Source organism: Bemisia tabaci, chromosome 4 (genome assembly GCF_918797505.1).
Source record: "Bemisia tabaci chromosome 4, PGI_BMITA_v3".
NCBI lineage: Eukaryota > Metazoa > Arthropoda > Insecta > Hemiptera > Aleyrodidae > Bemisia > Bemisia tabaci.
The window spans coordinates 32,342,263-32,362,636 of NC_092796.1; the positions used below are offsets into that span (position 1 = coordinate 32,342,263).

At 42.1% G+C, this 20,374-nt stretch overlaps 1 protein-coding gene across 1 annotated transcript in view; it reads left to right on the top strand.

The window, feature by feature from the left end:
- The window catches only part of sn (fascin domain-containing protein singed), a 72,080-nt gene that overhangs the window by 24,482 nt on the left and 27,224 nt on the right, over window positions 1-20,374 (top strand). The window contains exons 2-3 of the mRNA XM_019050518.2: window positions 14,090-14,375; window positions 15,836-16,174. Of these exons, the coding sequence (XP_018906063.1) occupies window positions 14,157-14,375; window positions 15,836-16,174 (558 nt within the window). The 5' untranslated portion in view covers window positions 14,090-14,156. The remainder of the gene's footprint in view (window positions 1-14,089; window positions 14,376-15,835; window positions 16,175-20,374) is intronic.

A 20,374-nucleotide genomic window follows, 5' to 3' on the forward strand; every position in this document is an offset into this window, starting at 1 on the left:
GCGGCGGTCTGGAAAACCGGAAAAATCAGGGAAAATCATGGAATGGAGCTCTTGCTTGTGTCAGGAATTTGCGTTGTAAACAATAATTACCACGTAAAATTTCGTGAGAATCACGATGGTGTTATTGGTTTTCTCTGAAATCAACTCAAAAGCTCAAAAAAGCTCATCATCACTATCCTTTTTACCCTAACTGTTTGCCCTTTCTGATCATGTTAAGGCTTGCGATCTTCTAATCAGACACTGAATGCCTTTTTCATAATTTGATCTCTAAACAAGGCAATTTTGTAAATTTTATTCGAAGGTCAGGAAAAGTCAGGGAATTGGAAAATTTCGGAGTCAGGGGAAAGTTTGGGAAGATGCAGAAATTATGGCAACCCTGATGTATGCACTGTACTTGGATGTTCTCTATTTTAACAGCAGTCAGGGTTTCTGGTGATCTAAACAACCTGGAGTCAGGGAATTTCCGGCGGCCAGGAAAAGCATTGACGGATCCAGCAATTTGGCAACACCGAATTTTCCTCCAGTTAAACCTATGAAAATGTATCGATTCTTAGAGAGGCTAGGTGCTCCGACAAGAATCGATTATTTAGCATAGGTTTAAATGGAGGATATCCGGTGTCGCCAAATTGCTGGATCCGCCTCTGAGGAAAAGCCATGGATCCCTTCCCATAGGTTTAAACGGAAAATCAATCGATATATCGCAAAGCACGCCACGCAACCGGTATCTACACCTCACGATGAACCCTGTCGTCCGTATAACTCGATGGTTTCTCGGGCTCATCTTTAAGTATAGTTACGCCCTTTGGTCAGCCCAGCGACGAGTTGTCAAAGCGCAAACGTGGATCGACTCGGAATCACTGGAACGTGGTTTTCGCGCCGGGCGGAGCAGAACACAGACACAGATCTGTTGCAGAGAGCAGGGATTTGTTGCACAGACCAAGGCAGAGAAGGCCACGCTCGTTAGCTCATTAGCGCATTACTTTCACCGCTAATTCATTCTCATCTTAATACTTTACTTTCTTTCTCCCAACCGACTCACATTCTCTATCACCTTCATTTTTTTTTTCTAATCATTTTTCAACCTGTTTTTATTAGCTTACGGGTCCATGCACCGAGCAGTCTATCCGTCCGTCTGTCTCTCTGTACTCTCCGTCTCGCCGACTCCCAGTCCGTCTATTATCTGTCTGTCTATCTGTCTCCCTCTGACAGTTTGACAGTCAGAAATATTGTTTTTACTGTAATGCTTACTTTTCTAAACTCATGAAACAGTCAAATATTCCTCGAGGTCGGAACATTGAAAAAAGAAAAATCCGTACTCACGGGCTTTACAGGCATACCGTATACGTTCCAAGTTCAGAAGCCGCAAGCTCCGGGTGCAGTCCCCGTAGGTTCGTTTGTGAACTCGGAGCAATCGAAGCTACGGCGTTAGCACCCGGAACTTTCGACTTCTAAGCCCGGAACGGTCGGTTTGTTCATATCAGCATCTACGACCGGAGATTTCTTTCTAGTGAAAGTATATCTGAAAAATGGAATGGAACCTTTGGCAGATTCATTATTTACGAGGAATCGGTTGTACCAAATCTCTCACAAATTTCAGGGAATTTTCTGTATGGTAAAAATCAAATTTCCCAAAATGATTAAGAGAATCAGCACAACCGTTCTCTCGCATTTAAATAAATTGTCCGATGAAATTTGGCAACAGCTGATGTCACTTGATTCCCTTTCGAGGAACTCCGTACATTTGGGCTTAGATCATAGCGACTTTTCCATGGCAGCGCCGCGAGCAGCTGTGTTGATTTAGGATGTTGACCCAGGTTCGGGACTCGGGCTCCACCGCGTCTCGCCACGAGGACACCCCCCCTCCTCCCTCCCGGGGGCCCTCTTACCCCCCTCCGAGTAAATATCACGCTCGCCGGCGGGAAAATTGTTCGAGAACATCCGTTTCCTTGTAGATCGGCAATATTTCAGGATATTTTAAAAATATTGCCAGGACGCTCCTATATTTGAAGAATATTTTGACAGACTTTTTGACCGTATGTCAATTTTTTTTTAAAATTTGTGAGTATTTTTTTTTGAATAAACGTACTCTAAAACTCAATAGCAAGCTGAATATTGTGAATCGTATTTCCAATAATATAAACTATAATTGATCGTCAAAAAACACGCAAGTATTTTAATATTATTTTTATAAACTTTTCGACGAACACAAGCAGTAGTTCGATGATCGTCAATTATATTTTCAAAACATTCTTCGTTCCAAAAATCGTCAGATAATCTGTTAAAGGAAAAAAAAATTCTGACAAACGCATATATTTTGAATATTCGTTTAAAATATCGTTGAATTTAGCATTACAGGAATCTTAGAGTATTTTTGAAATGTGTAAGTTTCGGCACTACACTAGCATCCATATAAGTATTCAAGTATTCGGCGGATTGGACTACATTTTGCAATTTGGAACTATAAATTCCAGCCGGGTTTAAAAACAACGTATGTGCCATTCGTTTCCCTATGCATGTAAGTGTTTTTTTCAGATGATCCAGAATTCATAGGTTCAAATTGCAAAATGCAATCCAATTGTTCGAACAAACCAATGATGTCGAAAATGGAAAATAAAGGTTATTCATTAGTAATTTTAAATTTTCAGCATCTTTAGTTCGTTAAAAAAATCTTCCCAATATTTTTGAAATATTTTGAGGTATTTTCGGTCGTAGCGGAATTGCTGCTCGTCGAAGACACGGATGCACTGATCGCGATTTCCGAATTGTGTGATGGATTGCGGGCGGGCGTTTGGAAAGTCGGCGGCGCGGCGCGGCGGGGCAATTTGGATCGAAATCGAGGAAGCGCCACCGTCATTGGGATCTCGACGATGGACTGTCGCGTCCGTGTCCTCATGGCGACCGGCTCGCAGGCATCAAATCAGATTTCCATCGCTCCGCATTTCCCCGTCAAGCCTCGCTTCCACAGACAGTCCTCGGCGACGACGCTACATGGCCACACCACCGGGCTCCAATACTGCGGCTGACTATCTTTTCCGCACAAAGTACATTTGGATTGCATTTTGCAAAAAGGAACCAGAAGCATTGCAATTTTGCTATGATTGTGCAGCTTCTTTTGTCTTGGAAGAAAAACCTGATTATCCATAAACAGGTTCTTTTTACTCGATAACAACTGTAAATTTAGGAGAAAAATTATGATGTAAATTCATATTTTTTTAGGATTTCAATAGTTATATTGCAATGGATGAAGTTGCACAATCTTAGCAACATTGCAATGCTCCTGGTTCCTTTTTGCAAAATGCAATCCATTTGTGGTAATTTTTACGATTACCGTTGCCGCACAAAATCATTTTCGCACAAATAAATTTCTGTAGTATGTGGCAACGTCGAGAAAAATATGAGGCATATTAAAGAAAAATGAGTGGACAAAGATTGAAAAAATTTTCTCTTACCATACTCAGCAGTCCAACAGGGATCGTCAGGGTCCATATTTTCGTCCGTGAACTTTCCATTTTGATCTGATTTGTGCTAAAATGATTTTGTGTGGCAACGATAATCGGAAAAATTACCACAAATGTACTTTGTGCGTAAAAGATATTATGCCAATACTGCCGTGCTAAGTAAGAACGCCGTACGAACATTCGAGAGTTGGGAAAATTCCTTCGATAAAATGTTTATTTTTTAGGAAAGTTATGAATGTTTTTCCTTAAGATTTTCATAATGTTTAGGTAAAATTGCGAACTAAATTATTTGAAAAATTGGGAGGAAAATATTAACAAATTTTCCCGAAAATTCATGATTTACCAAAGGAATTTGGCAACGCCTGAAGGTTCCAACGGCGTTCTTCCGCACATAACTTACGGCGATTGTGAAGTCAAAAGTGTATTTCAGACTTTTCCGATGCGTTCATCGTCAGTTTTGTGCCATTTTCTGTAAAAGACAACTCTTCTTTTTGCACTAGCTGAAGTTTGCAACAGGCCCAATCCGTATCGCGCGCTGCCTGTGTGACCAGAGCGTAATTAAAACTCATCGGCAAGGAAAGTTTTCCTCCTCTCCCCCCGTCCTGCCTTCCCCGGCTGCTTTGATCGTGTTTTCCTCTCGTTTCCTACCTGGACGTTTCCGGCCACGTTGTCACTCGTGTCTGAAATTGGCGTCTGGACCTATTTTCCCCGGGTTAGAAAAAAAGGGAGCAGTGAAATTCTTGAAAGTTGGTAACACTGTTTCTCCTCCATTTAAAAGTATGTAAAGCAATCGATTTTTAGGGAGCCTACAGCTTGCCTCACCTAAAATCGATAGTTTTAAGAGATTTAAATGGAGGAAAGTTAGGTTGCCAACTTGCAAAATCGCCACTGAAAGGGAGGTGAAAAAGGCACGAATGCGCACTACCTACAGCCAGTGGCGTGACGTGCTTTGCGATGCATCGATTGATCTGCCATTTGAACTTATGGAAAAGGATCTACAAGCAGAGTGACAAGCGAATATGTTAATAATCGATTCTTTACCATAGCTTCAAAGAAGAAACCAAGCTTCAGGTGAGAAATACTTCTTTGAAATTCTCTCCTTTTTAGTAACATACGGGCGCTTTCTCAGCCTTTTCCTCCTCATTCGCCATATAACTCCCCAGAAGAGATAGTCGGGTCAATTTGACCCGGCTAGTCTAGGGGTAGTTGAAAAATAAATAAATAAATAAATAAATAAATAAACATCCTGACAAGACACAACAAAATACCAATTTGTAGACATGCGCCTTTGAGGTGCTTGAGAGTCTTCAACCTTCACTTAAACATATTTTTATTCTTTTTTCAAAATGATTATTGATTTGCACACATAATAATAGCATATTTTGAGCAAACTTAACCTTAATGTTTCTCCAATTTAAAAAATGAAAAATACTTCATTTGACGATAGCGCGGAGATACAACCAACCGTGATGCGCTAGGCGTCAACTCGCAATGCTCCGCTCTAAAGATGCTGCCAATGAGGTGTCGCTCTGATTCGCAAGAAAACTTTAAAAACGAGGCCCGATTACGTCTCTTTTATCTTCGGCTGTGTTGCTCACGTAGCCCTTGAAGCACTCCAACATGTAAGACGAACGGAACCAACAAAACGTGGAAATAGAGCGAGGGAAAGGATGCACGTTGACGGAGGCGCAGAGATACAACTATTCGTACTCGATGGATGTCCGTGTCGCATCTGCTGAATTGAAGGCGCGATGGTGAACTCGCAACGCAATGCTCTGCTCTGTGCTGCCATTGCATTGAGGTGTCGCTTAGATTTTGGTGAGAACTCATTGTTTTCCCCCAAAAGTTATTCGGACCTTTTCCCGTTAAACCCACCCAGTTCGTTTTGGGATTGCCTGGATTAGTCTATGGTCAACTCCCCCTCCCCTCCCTCTCTTGGCGCTGAGCCCGTTCCCTCTATAAAAAGTGAGATGTAAATCCAGTTGGTCTCTAATGTGCGCTAAAATTATTCAAAAAACAACGTCCTGCAGCATTAAGTAAAGCTGAAACTCACGAATGATATTATGAAAATTACCGAAATTTAATGTCGATTCGTCGTATAAATTAGCGGTGTAAGGATACGAAGCTTTACATTGAGTCCCATTTGTCAGACTATGCAAGGGATTGTAGACTCCGATAATACTGGATACTGACTTATCACGCTATTTTCGTAATCATGATCTCTAACTTGAGTAGAAAATTCATCTGGAAATGAATGAAGGGATGTGAGATACTGGTTCACCGCGAATATACAACCGCTAATGAAGGAGACATTACGAAAAAAATACGTAAGTAAAATTATTTCATGTGTCATTATGCGGAAGTAAGTAACACGCAAGCCGCGCATGTGACACGCATAGCGCCTACGAGACTGCATGAATACTTCACGCATTGCGTTAAACACAGTGCGTTCTCCAGCGGTCCGGGAAACGCATAGCGCCTACAAGGCTGCAGGAATACTTCACGCATTGCGCCAAACACATAAATTAACTAAGGACTCCTTAAACACGGAAAATTCCTATTATAAGAAACTTTTGGGAGCATTTTAGCATCATGACGCGAAGGATGCGCATCAGAGACCAGGTTTTGTGTTTTTTTTTTTACAATTGGACCGCGTATAGCAGGAAGGAACTAAGCCACATCGGCTATTGTCAAATTTAATCGGGCAATTTAATTTTTCACAAGACAGCGTTTGTGCAGACTCCTTTGAAAATTTCAAGGACATTGCCTCGTTCTATACAGAAAGTTCACTGAAATTTGTACAAAAAATCACACAACTGTTTTCATGTAAAAAATGGAATTGCTTTGTTAAATTTGGCGATAGCTGATGTGGCTTGGTCCCTTTCTTCTTAACGCGGTACAATTGGATCGCATTTAGCAAAAAGGAACCAACGGTATTATAGTGCTTTCAAAATCGTGCAACTTCTTCTTTTCTTTTAAAATACTTAATATATGTATGTACAGTTTTAAAGTTTACACAATTATTTTCCGTTAAAATTAACAATTTTTTGGTGGGAAGCCAAAACTACTTACTATTCTGGGAGATATGTTAGATACTTGGATTGCATTTTGCAAAAAGGAACCACTAGCATTGCAATGTTGCTAAGATTGTGAAACTTCTTTTATTTTGGAGGAAAATCTCGATTATCCATTAATAGTTTCTATTTCACTCGCTAAAAACTGTAAATTTAAGACAAAAATTACCATCTAAATTTCATAGTTTTTCACGATTTCCGCAAATTTATTGCAAAAGATGAAGTTGCAGAATCTTAGCATCATTGCAATGCTAGTGGTTCCTTTTTGCAAAATGCAATCCACTTATGAAGAGGCAACACTTTTACAACACTGTAATCGCCCCGGTTCTTTTTTGCTAAATGCGATCCAATTGAACTATGACGTAGCCACCGAATCAGTGTTCCCTCGAATAAAATTGACGACAGCGCAGCTGGACGCGATGCGGTGTGTTGCCTGTTGCAGTGAATCGGCAGTTATGATCTTAAATGACCGATAAAAGATTTCACTGCCTCACTCACTCATTTACTTTCTATCGGGTTTTTTCTCCCTTTTAACTTCTCCGCCGGAGCTCGAGCCGATTCCCTCTATTATTGGTTTGCCGTTAGCCGCTCGCCGCGCTTTTTATCGCTCGTCACCGGCGCCACCGCTCGCCGTTCACGCGAGCGTCTTTTTAATTCGCTCCCGCCGCGCCGCTCGCGCGAGAGAAAACGTCACGAAAAAACAAACAGAATCCAACGGATTTGCCTCCGATTCCCAATCAGATGACATTATCTAGGAGCAGCCGAACTGCATTATGCGTTGCCTGGTTTCTTCTCCTGCGAGATTTTTCCCCCCAGGAAAACAAAGCAACTATACTTACTGCCGTGCTGAGGAAAAACGCCGTATGAGCCATCAGGCGTTTCCAGATTTCCTTCGACCAATCACGAATGTTCAGGAAAATTTGTGAATATTTCTCCTCCGATTTTTCACAAGATTTCGTTCGTAGTTTGATCTAAAGAGTCTAAAAATTTTAAGAAAAAATATTCATTATTTTCTTTAGAGATAAATATTCTCAAAACAGAAATTTGGCAACTCTCGAATGTTCAAACGGCGTTTCTCCTTAGCACGACAGTATACTTCAGTCAATGAAGGGATTTCGTCGGAACAAACTTTCAGTGGTGAGGCGCGAATGCTCGAAATTCGATTTTACCCAATCTGAAGCTATAGTTAAGAATCGGTTATCAAGGTTTTCGTTGCGAAGACCCTAATTATCGATCCTTTTCCGTAGGTTTAAGTAGTAGATCAATCGATACATCGCAAAGCACGCCACGTCTCTGGAACAGACTAAAGCAAAGTTGAATTTCTTACCATCGATTATACACTTCAAGAGGAGTTTTTTCCAAAAATTCTTCATTTTCCCCCCTCTGTTTCTCCCCTCTCCCCTCAAAATGGAAAGAGGTCCCTCTTTGTAAACTTATTCTTTAGTTTCTCGATTGACGTTAAATGAAATTTGTCTGAGTCTGACTAAATCTTTCCAATTGTATTCCGAATCAGCGATGGGTAAAATTAAAGAATATGGAATTGCTCTGGAAGGATGATATTATGTTCTCGAATTAGTCGCGCACAACTGGTCATAATTCCCCCCCCCCCCTCTTTTTCCATCCGACAATATTGATTCTTTTTTTTCCTAATTATATCCGCTACTCGAAACGATGACCAGCCGCTCGAAAACTCATAAACCAATACGATCGTCAGGGTCCATGGCAACCAGGGAAATAGGAACATTTCAAGAAATTGAATCGATGGCTAAGGTGCAAAACCACGTTTCTGCATTGCGGTGTTTGGTGTTTAAAAATTAATTTTTTTTAAGGAGAGACAAGCCAACTTCATGGCTTGAAATTTAAATAGAAAAGCCCACCAACAGAGAGAAAAAATTAAGGGAGTTTTCTCGAAATTATGTTTACTAATTTGCCAAAGGAAAAATAAAGTATGATAGAAAGTCTGCAACGTCGTAAACGGAGATACGTGGTTTCGCCACTTTGGCCGTCGATTTGGACGTATCTATGCCAAAAGGAACTATGTCACACACAAACCCTATGCACATAGTTCATTTCAGCATAAATACGTCCATTGTGGATAGTAATCATAAAAAAATGGACAGTTTAGCCGAACATAGAGCATTTTGCGACTCAACGGCTTTAAAAGCGATCGTCATTCCAAGCGAGTTTGATGGTCTCGAGGATGGGTTGCCTGGGGCTGGTTATTGATCAGAACCAGGGGAAATGTGATCTAAGCGCAGGAACTAGTCCCTGAGGGCTCCTTTTCGAAGTAGGAACAAAATTGAAAGTTCCTCAGCCGTGTCGCCTTGATGCCGAATCTTTCTCTTCCATACTGCCATGCTAAGGGAGAACGTCTTATGAACATTCGAGAGTTGCCAAATTTCCTTTAATGAATTGTTTATTTTTGAGGAAAATAGTGAATATTTTTCCTTGGAATTTTCAGAAGTTTCAGATCAAATTACAAACTAACTTATCTGAGAAATTGGTCGACAAATATTAAAAAAAAGTATCTCGAAAATTAGTGATTTGCCTGGGGAAATTTTGCAACGCCTGGAGGCTCATACGGCGTTTTTCCTTTGCGCGGCTGCATAGTCGTCTATTTTCTTCTATTCTGTGCTACATTGTACATACGATGGACACCTAATAGTATCAGTAGATACCAATAGTACCTAATAGCAGCTTCATCATGTGACTACGCTGAAGACGGTATACATTTGCCATCCACTCGTCTTGAGCAATCGCGGCAGCAGTTGAAAAATTATGGAATGTCGCAAATTGAAAGTAATCATAACCAAATCGTAGACGTCGTGTATCGGACCCAGTTTTTCATCGATAATGTGAAGCAACTCTTGCATCTGCTTAACATAAGTGGACATATTTACGCTAAAAGGAACTTTGTGCGTAGGATTTGCACGTAACATAGTTCCTTTTAAGCATAAATACGTCTAAATGTAAATTTGCTCATTTCAAGGATGGAAATGCACCAGTGAGCATTTTCGTCCAAGTTGTTCCGAATCTTACTCTATAATGTAAAATCATAATAGTAATGCGTAACGCTTAACGCCTGAGGCGCCAAGCAGTGGCGTAGCGTGTTTTACGATGTATCGATTGATCTGCTATTTGAACCTGTGGAAAAGGATCGATAGACAGGGTGTTCGCAACTAACACCTTAATAATCGATTCTTTACCACAGCTTCAAATGGGGAAATATCGATAGATCATTCACGCCACGCCACTGGCGCCAAGCGGAGTTGGACCGCGAACGGTTAGGTAGCACAACCCCTAGTCTCCTTTAATAATTGAACGGATCTGATCATATCTCAAGTTGCCTAATTTTTACTCTTAATGTATTTCTTTAATGGTGAACTTAGCAGCTTTGTGCCATTATATTTTTTACGTTCTTCATAACTTCACAGAAAGTTCTCTCTGATTCTGTTGATGTCGTTCGTTTCGCGATAAACGCGCTGCATAATGCGAGGTCGATCAGAAAATGAAACAAATGAATTGAGGAGTTCTTTGGCATAACCACGTATACGCGTATACGCCGTTTTTTCGGAGATCGGTTCTACTAAATCCTCTGACTCTGAGCTGTTGGTACAAATAGTTTGTACATGTTTCTGATGAAAAATTATTAAGGTTAAGGCGGTCCGAACACACGCACCTCCTCATCCGAGACGTTCTCCGGAAAAACCACGTATACGCGTAAACGTGGTTTGCCATCGTTTGCCAGTGTATGCCGTCGAAATACTGCATGTTTACCCTGTTCGCGGGCACAGTTACTCGATTTGCGATCGTAATTTCGGGATTTACGGTAAAAAGTTGAAAAAATTACCCATTATTCAGACTGCTGCGGAGTATCTGAAAATCATTGCGGAAAGTCGAGAAAAGCCTTTCCCCTATTGGAGCACGTGGGACCCATCGCTTTTTAAAGAATGTGAAACTGTATTGCGTCCTTTTTTTAAGAGAAAACCGACGAAGAAGCATAGTTGCTTCACTCTTCAAAAATATTGCATGCTGAAATACAAGCCAGACGGAACTATTTCAGCCTCTAAGACCTACACTCCCGATTTTGAGGACTTCCAGTACTGGAAGAATGCCGATATTACCCGTCAAGAGTTGGACATAAAACCCCCACAGGCGACTCTTCCACCTTTGAAACCGGCCAAAATAGCAGATGTCAGAGCTCTCTATGAGATTTTGAATGAAGAAGCGATGACCTGGTTCCTTTTCAAAAACAGCGTTCCAGGTGACGATGGGCAAGGGCCCTCTGATCTCTCCGATGACGATATCAGCGAATATCAAAACTTTTTGTTTACTATTTGAACCTAATACAAGGTACATTATTCATACTAACATTTGCTTTTTCTTTCATCTATCCTCTAACTCCTGAAAAATTAAAATCAATTAGACAAATGTCCATTCAAAGTCGATCTCTGTTAAAACCACGTATAATTATTTATCCAGCAGATTCATTTACTCAAAAGCGTCTGTTAATTTAGGATCATGTGCTTCCGTAAAATAATTCAAGATAGTATGAGCTTTAAAAAAGTCTTCAGTTTTTTTAAATCGGTTGAGTAGTTTCGAAAATATACACTGTCAAACTTTCAATAGCGTATTTCTCACAACTACATTTTTCGTTATACGTGGTTATGCCAAAGAACTCCTCAATTTGGCAACATCGTATTCTGCATCTCCTCCGTGCGGGCTCCCTGTTAATAATGCAGCTTCATTATCTTCATCTCTCATTACGAGCGTTATCGAATTATGGGCTCGTAACTACAACAATTAATTCCCCTCGTTAACGGAGTGGATAAAACAGTTAAAATCCGAGATTTCTTTTGGCCTTGCTCACTGCCCAGCGTTCAATCTTGCCTCTCGATAAGGTGTGAAAAATCTGAATCTCGGATGTATTTTCATGACTGCGACTGTAAAGTGTAAACTATAGTTTTAGCACGCGCCATCGGTGTTTTTTAATTTTTTTTTTTCTACTGATAATGCCCACTTTGGCTTTACCTCGTGAATCCTCTTCTCGAAAGTAACCTGTTTCAGGACGAGTGAAAAAGTCCGAGCATAAAATATTCTATAGAGTACCTAACCGATTTTTTAATTTTTCTTTTCTTTTCTTCTTCTTCTTCTTCTTATCTATCAGATGAAATTACTCATGACTTATCTTATTTTGCATCCCCACTACATTTTTAAAATTCAAGCCAAGCAGAAGAAAAAAATCAAGATAAAATAAAAGCGTCGGATTGAAATATGCAGTTGTACCTCGCACTAGCGTTTTCGAAGGGGCATTAAAAAAAAGAACGTTGTTTCTGGAAAAGACTTTGTTTCGAGGAACGTTTTAACGAGGATGTACGACTGACCGAGACTTGAAAGAAATGCACATTTCTACCGAAATAACGTTATTCAGAGAAAATCTGCTACGATGTATGGCTTAAATTTGTAACGCGTGTCAAACGTCCATCATCACATTTTTTTTATTTTGAAGTCCGTTCCTCAACAAAGAGTAGCAGCACTCGCAGTAGACCTGAAAATACTCCAAAAGTAAAGGGAAAAGGAGGAAGAAGAGCTAGGAAGAGCCTCGCGAGAGAATTGCGTGACTGGAGGCAAACGGTTAGCTAACCTGATTAGTGTTCCAGTGCAAGTGTTTAGATTGTGGGTCGTTTCGATACCCAATGCAATGCCAACTGCAGTCTATTTGCTCAATCAACTGCTCATTGTCTATTGTTCCTTGCGCCGCACAGTAGAGCAAGTCAATGAAAGAAGTTGGACATAATGAAGAAACTTTTAAAACTTTGTATCTGCACTAATAAGGAACGTGGAGGTTAAGTCATTAAAGTGGTTTCGTCGTCAAATTCTCTCTCCGAAGCGCCCCTTAAAATTTAAAATGTGACATAATGTGAACGGTGAAATTCAGAGGGTATGAATTTGATCGACATGAATCGATCGACAAAGCCGTGAAACGATCGATAAATCCGTGAATCGTTCGATAAACCCTCGAATCGACCGATAAACCCGTGAATCGATAAAATTTTTGTCGAATCGGTGTCGATCGGGTCGCTATTAGTCGATTCATATTTTTATTTTTCGATCGATCCACGTCAATCGAATCGACGCCGGTTTCTCAATCAATTTTCCAATCAATCGCTGTCATAGGTTCTTAATCCTTTTTTTCGATCGACTCATGTCAATCGAAGCGTACTCTCCTCAAAATTTACAATTTTGTTCGAATATTTCATGTCCGAGCTCTCCCGATCAGTAGTGGCGAAGCCTGAGTCATCGACTTTCGATTTTCTCCCACATTTTACTCTATAGTAAAGGATCAATTATTCAGGTAAACACAAATAATCGATCAGTGGCGGAGCGTGAATGATCAATCATCGATATTTCCTCATTTGAAACTTCGGTAAAGAATCGATTACCACTAAGGTGCTCTTTGCGAACATCCTGTCCATCGATCCTTTACCATGGGTTAAAATGCCAGATCAATCGATGTGTCGCAAAGTACGCCGCGCCATTGCAATCGATTCAAGCACCGTTGCTCCCAATGCAATGGCGTTCCAGTGTGCGCCGACCGCGACTTTTCACCGGCCCGGCGCACAGTGGATTGAGTCAATCAGAGAGGTTGGACAAAATTTTTTTGACTAAAACGGCAAATTTTGATGCTTAATCCGTCACAATTTTGAATGTTATGGGGTGTTCCCAGTAGAAAATTTCACGAGGAAACCAATGGAATCACTATCAAAATCTCAAATTGCTGTATGAACGGAGTTATGAGCTTTTAAAGTTTCTAAATCTTGTCCGACCTCTTTCATTGACTATCCACTGTGCGGCGCGGCGCGGCGGGTTCCGCTGACGCATTTTGTTGATCTTCCCCCTTCCCGCACTCGTTTTCTACGTGGGAGTTCTCAAATTTGTCAACGCCATTTGCCGATTTTTCCGATCATTGTTTGATTTGTCGTGACGTCGCGAGCTCGCATTGCCGCACGAGACAAGCGATAACCTATCGGCAAACAGTCACTACGTCACTTCATATGAGCGTTCATCGGTTGACGGATTCTTACTCAGATTTTTTTTTATTTTTTAAGAAACGCGATTGAAATAGCGATACTCTCAACTTGGCAACGTTGGATTTTTTCCAATTTAAACGTATGAAAAACAATCGATTGTAGGCTCACCTAAAATCGATTTTTAAATGGAGGGAAAACGGTGTTGCTAACTCTCCAGAATCGTCACTGGGTGGTAGTATGCGATAGCCACCTCTGGTCGATTCAAATATCCTCCTTCTGAAGTGACGAGAAAAGAAGGTACTCTTACAATCAGCTATTCACGCTTTAACTTGCCGGTACGTTTTTACATACAAATCTGCAATACCGCTTCATCAACGCTAAATCTACCAGCAGAATATTAATTTTAAGATGGGAATGTACTTTGTTAACAAGTATTACCATAATATTGCATGATGTTTTTTTTTTTTTTTTCGTAGATAATCAAGTCCTTCATAATTCTAAAATTCCGTTTCCTCTCTTGTTGCAGGCTGTAATTGTGACGATCCTACCTCTTGGAGTAATAGCTGGAGAAGAGTGAATAGGATTCATCAGCGATGACGAGCGTTCTGAATGGAATGAATGGCATGAACGGATTGAACGGCACGAACGGTACGAATGGGATTCACTCCGTGAACGGACACAACGGGAGCCTCTACGGGCTCAAGAACCATGAAGACATCGCTGAAAAGGAGACCATGGCCCATGGTTTCTGGACGGTGGGCCTCATCAACTCCCAGCATCGCTACCTTACCGCTGAGACCTTCGGCTGCAAGGTCAGTGTCTATTCTCAGGTGTACCTGTAGATTCAATTTTTTTTTTTTTTTTTTTTTTTTTTTTTTTGAATCGAATTATTTTATTAATATTTTACAAAGTGGAACCACAATTTAACAGAATTGTGGCCGAAGGCCTATGTGTACAAATTAAGAGTATTTGAAGATCCTAAGTAGTTTACATTTTAGTCCCCCTGTTTAATGTTCCCATTTTAGTGACTTATTATTATATAAATAAATCTACATCGAAGATCCTCGGTCTTCTAACTGTTTATTCTTCGTCATTCTCATCGGAATCGTCTGAGAACTTATCATCGAGGGAATCTGTAGATTCATTGCCAAAGATGCAATATGAAATTGCACGGAACTAATTTATAATCATCCTTTGGAAAGTCGAGTTTTTGACGTCATCCACCGCGGTAGTGACGCCCTAGGTTTCTTCCATCTTGCTTTCATCTGAGTTTCACGTTGAATAACCAGTGCGAATGTGCGTCACACCGACTGATGAAAGCAAGGTAGAAGAAATCAAGGGTATCACTACCGCGATGGGTGACGTCAAAATCCAACTTTTCAAAGGACGATATCTCGGTTGATATTGAACGTAGAAAGTTGCGGTTTGGACAGGTCTTAATATTTTTAGCTGATCTGCAAGAATCAAGCATCAAAACACGATTCTGTGACCAGCGCAACTGACCTATTCGTCCCTTGTATACAGAGACCCTCCACTGGCCTCTTCGCTACAGGCGGAAGCTTTTACTTTCGGGGATTCAACATACTTCCTTATGGACAATTATAAGGAAGCAACAGTCATCACTCTTTTTTCGGCTGTTGACCTACCTACATGGTGGATGATGAGCTTCGGGTGACATCATGAGCCAAACAAGTTTCCCAAACTACAACTTGTTTTGGCTTGTTTGCAAAACGAAACTGCCAACACGTTGTTAAACATCAACCATGTAGGTAAGTCAACGGTTTAATGTTGATGTCCCGAAAGTAAAAGCTTCCACAATAGCCGAGAGACCCTCCAGTATCTTGGCCATAGTGGAAGCTTTTACTTTTGGGACTTCAGCATTCCACTGATGACTTACCTACATGGTTGATGTTCAACAACGTGTTGGCAGTTTCGTTTTGCAAACAAGCCGAAAATGGCCAACGTTTGGGAAAGTTGTTTGGCTCATGACGTCATCCGAAGCTCATCATCGACCATGCAGGTAAGTCAACAGCCGAAAATAGGGTGATGCCTGTTGCTCCCTTATAATTGTCAATAAGAAATTGTTGAATCCCCGAAAGTGAAAGCTTCCACTTGTCGCCACGAGGCCAGTGGAGGGTCTCTTGTCTCTGTAGCCGAGATACGAGTGAAGGGTCTCTTGTCTGTGCTTTGTATAGTGGTCAATTTTGAATTTTTGGAAGAAGAGGTCCCTTTTCACCGATCCTGTCACATCTGTCGGTTTTGCTTTGTTCAGGTGAACGCGAATGGGTCGTCGCTGAAGAAGAAGCAGATCTGGACGCTGGAGCCGGGGGTGTACGGGGACGCGAGCTCCTCCTCGACGGTGTACCTGCGGAGCCACCTCGGGAAGTACCTCTCGGTCGACTCGTTCGGGAACGTCACCTGCGACTCGGAGGAGAAGGACCCGAGCGCCGTCTTCCAGATCTCCGTCGCCGACGACAACACCGGCCGCTGGGCCTTCCGCAACATCATCCGCGGCTACTTCCTCGCCGCCTCCCAGGACAAGCTCGTCTGCACCGCCAAGGTCCCCGCCGAACCCGAGTTCTGGCTCCCCCACCTCGCCGCCAGGCCCCAGGTCAGTACCCCCCACAACCATCTCTAGAGTACCTTCAAGCGTCCAGCCCACTTATAAACTATAGAGGCTCCAAAGAGACTCGTCGATTGCCCCGACTTAAACCACTGGCCAATGAGAGGGCCAGAAAAGGCATCGATGAACCTCTTTGAAGCCTCTAGTTTGTAGGTGGGCTGGACGCTTCATAGAGAGAGTGTGGCCATGATGCCCCTCCAGCCTCCACTTTCCATAGAGGCTAGAGGCCTTAGGATCCGAAAATGGCGGCGCTTTGTTTTAGTTTTTGAGGATGGGAGGGGGGGGGGGGTCATTGCCAACTTTTGACAATCGCACTTGCTGCCAACCTACCTATATCCAAGATGGTATGTTGGAATTCTTTAGCCAACGTGCACGGAGAAAAAAACTTCGTGCGTGGGACCCGAAGTTGAGGTCATATGGATCTCTGAAATTTTCGGATCACGTATCTAAAAACTTGAGGTCCAGCTGCCGAAGTTCGGGTCAGACATCTGAAGTACTTCGATATATACCGAGGGGTTCGGGTCACACATCTGAAGTACTCCGGTACATACCGAAGTGCCTCGATGTCTGATTCGAACTTTTGCAGCTCGACCTCAAGTTTTCGGATGCGTGATCAGACAACTTCAGAGATCCATGTGACCTCAACTTCGGGTCCTATGTACTAAGTTTTTTCCTCCGTGTGCGTTAAAAATTCAGCATAAAATTGATGTCTCAATACCAGTGGCGTGGCGTACTTTGCGATCTATCGATATTTCCCCATTTGAAGTTGTGATAAATAATCGATTATTAAGGTGTTCCTATGCGAACACCCTGTTTATCGATACTTCCCATGGGTTTAAATGGACGATTAATCGATATATCGCAAAGCACGCCACGCCACTGCTCAATACAGAGGTAAGAAGCTCACGCACAAGCAGAATTTTCCCTCAAAGAGATACGCTGTTTGGGGCAACAGTAGCGACCATTCAGGAAGGCAACTCCTATTCGTCGATAGGATTAAAAAATGTATGCTAATTCTTTCACGAGAATTTAATTCAGACTTAACGTTACCAACCCTCTCTTTTTAGATCAACCCAGTTCATAGTATACTTCGAATTATAATGTAAGGATGACCTTAAATTAGTCGTAAAGTTTTTTTTAGTAGATAATTAAATTCTTTATCAAATATTTCATGATTATTTTATCTATTTCTCCCAGAGGGAATTCAACGGTTGCGTGGAGTCGCCCTGAGTCCCTTTATACTGAAAGTCAAGACAATGTGAATCTATTTCTGATTGGTTCCCGTATTTTGGGCCTTCACAGTGTCACAGGCGGGAATAAAGATTACATTTTCACCGATTGCAAAGATTATAATCTAGAATGGACCGGGGAATATCGGGTTCGACAAGAAACAAACGGAATGAGAGAAGGAACAGGAGAAAGGAATTTGAGAATAAGCCGATCAAAGATTACGAAAAAATGTCAGTTTGCGTAATCTTTATTCCCATTTGTGACTCCATGAGGGGGGTTGTCTTGACTCTCAGTATAAAGGGACTCTAGAGTCGCCATCTTGTTCGTTTACTCACGGCCATAAGCGCACCCTATCAGCCTATTTTTTGTGGCCATTGAAAAACCGACCAATATTTTTCTCACCCGAAATTCGGCATCACCGTAGGTGTTTGTGTTGGCTGCGGTTGATTTCGCGTTTGCATTCGTATGCAAGTGGCTGTGTAACGTTTCTCGCCTGACGCACGTATTTCCGCGCTGACGTATTTAGACCTTCAGATGTGCCCCTCCCCCCCCCCCCCCGGGCCCTCAGACCTCTCAGCCGGGGAGAATGTAGACAGTAACGAGATAGCCGACTCCTGCAGACAAATTTAGCCATCCCTCCCCAGGATCGGAACGTCTTAATCCAGCCCCCCTCCCTTTCCTGCTCTCCTCCCCCCGGCCGACAGCTCCGCGCCCCATTTGCGTCTATGAGAAATACAAGGCGCCTTCCCTGGCAGCATGGCTTGTTGTTGTTTTGATGCTTATCGTATTGAAGAAGCTCTTTCGTTCAGAGTGGGATGAGCAGAAGCAAGAACAGATTAAAATGATAAACGGAAGTTACCCCGAAGTGAATTAATTCTCTCATGTGGATACTACGTTAAAACACTATAGCGGGCTGATTATTGATATTAATACGGTCGTGTTAAAGAAAAACGACGTACGAGCCTTCAGACGTTGCCGAATTTCTTTTGATACAGTAAGAATTTACTGGGAAAGATGTGAATATTTTTCTTCCAATTTTTTAGACAACGTTGTTGGAAAATTTCAAGGAAAAATAGGCAAGACTCCCTCCCAAGTTAAACATTTTATCGGGGGTAATTTGACAACTCTCGGATGCTCGTTCGGCACACATGAATTAGTTATCATTTTCTCCTCTTGTCTGTAACAACCACCTGTTTTCAACCAATAGACTGATTTAGTGACTATCCGTCATTCGATATAATATCGGAATATTGGTACACACCAAAACAAACGAACAGAACCCCATATACCTCATGAGCTAATTGTGTGATTTAATTAAAATTTAGTCATTGATCGGTCATAAATCAATTAATGACTCATTAAACACGAGAAATTTCGATTGTAAGAAACACCTGGACGCATTTTACCACCATGGCGCAAACGGCGCGAATTAGAAACAAGATTCTGTGTTTTTTTTTACGTTTGAATCAAGGGTTCGACATTATATCGAATGGTGTAGCCACTAAATCAGTCAATAGGATCGCTCCATTTTCCCGTCGTCCTCATTTTCTACCACTTTGACTGATCAATTTCGAGAATCAGCCTGCTGACGTGTTCAGCTTGATTTCCTTACATCGGCGGATCCAGGAAGTTGGCAGCACTGTTTTCTCTTCATTCAAACCTATGGAGATGAATCGATCAGTGGCGTGGCGTGAAGGATCGATCATCGATATTTCTCCATTCGAAGCCGTAGTGAAGAATCGATAGTCAAGGTGTTGGTTGCGAACACCTTAATAATCGATCCTTTTCCATAGATTTAAATGGCAGATCAATCGATATATCGCGAAGCCACGCCATTGGAATCAATTCTCAGAGGGACTCGATGCCCCGACAAGAATCGATTCTTCAATAGAGGTTTAAATGGAGAAAAGCCAGCGTTGCCAACCTGCGGGCCGATTATTGAAATTGATAGACAAAGCCATAGACAAAAATGACAAAAGGGATATGGAGGGAACCTATTGGTGGAAGCTGGCGGTTGCAATGGACAAAGGCATTGGGTAATAGAATAACTAATGGCAACGCGCGAGCAACCCGACAGTTAGTCCATCATTTTCTCCCTTAGTCCATAAGAACCATCCAATTCAACCAACAGGATCCCTTCATACGTCCTATGTTTTCTTTGTCTATAGCTTTGTCTAGCAATTTCAATAATCAGCCCGCTGGTAGATCCGCCTCTGCGTGATTTTGCATCGAGAAAGTCTACTTAATCTCTGGTGTGCAAGAGACTTATTCCGAAGGGAAATCGCGCGGATTTGCAAGGCAAGTACAAGTTCACTCAGCACCGACACCGACATGAAAAATAGTCGACGAAACTCGTAGGGCAAACTTGCTTAGAGCCAGACCGGGAACATGCATTCCTTTTCAAAGTGGACGTAGTGCTAAAAGGAACTATGTTGGGCGCAAACCCTACGGACGTGGTCCCTTTTAGCATGAATACGCCCAACTGATTCCGCGAACTGGTCGCTGATCCCTCGACTAAGGCCTCAGCAATGCAGACGGGTCATCCGGCATAGTGAGGAATGACGCTCGAAAGGTCGCCAGTCGCCCAAACGCCGGCCAGTGATATTGGCAGCCGCCGAAGACAAGATATCTTAGAGTGTGTAACTGTGTACACTAATGTCCCTTTTTACCGAGGAGAGTCCAAAAGTGAAGTCTCTAAGGGGAAAGGACGGCAGGGATTCGATCGACAACCGTGAATCAATCGACAAACGCGTGAAACGACCGGCAAAGCCGTGAATCCATCGATGAAACTCTAAATCGATCGAAGAATCCGTGAAACGATCGATGAATCCCGTGAATCGATCGACGAACTCCTGGATCGATTGACAAATCCGTGAATCGATCGACATATCTGTGAATCGGTCGACAAAACCAGTAAGTTGATCGAGAAATCCGTGAGTTGATCGACGAACTCATGAA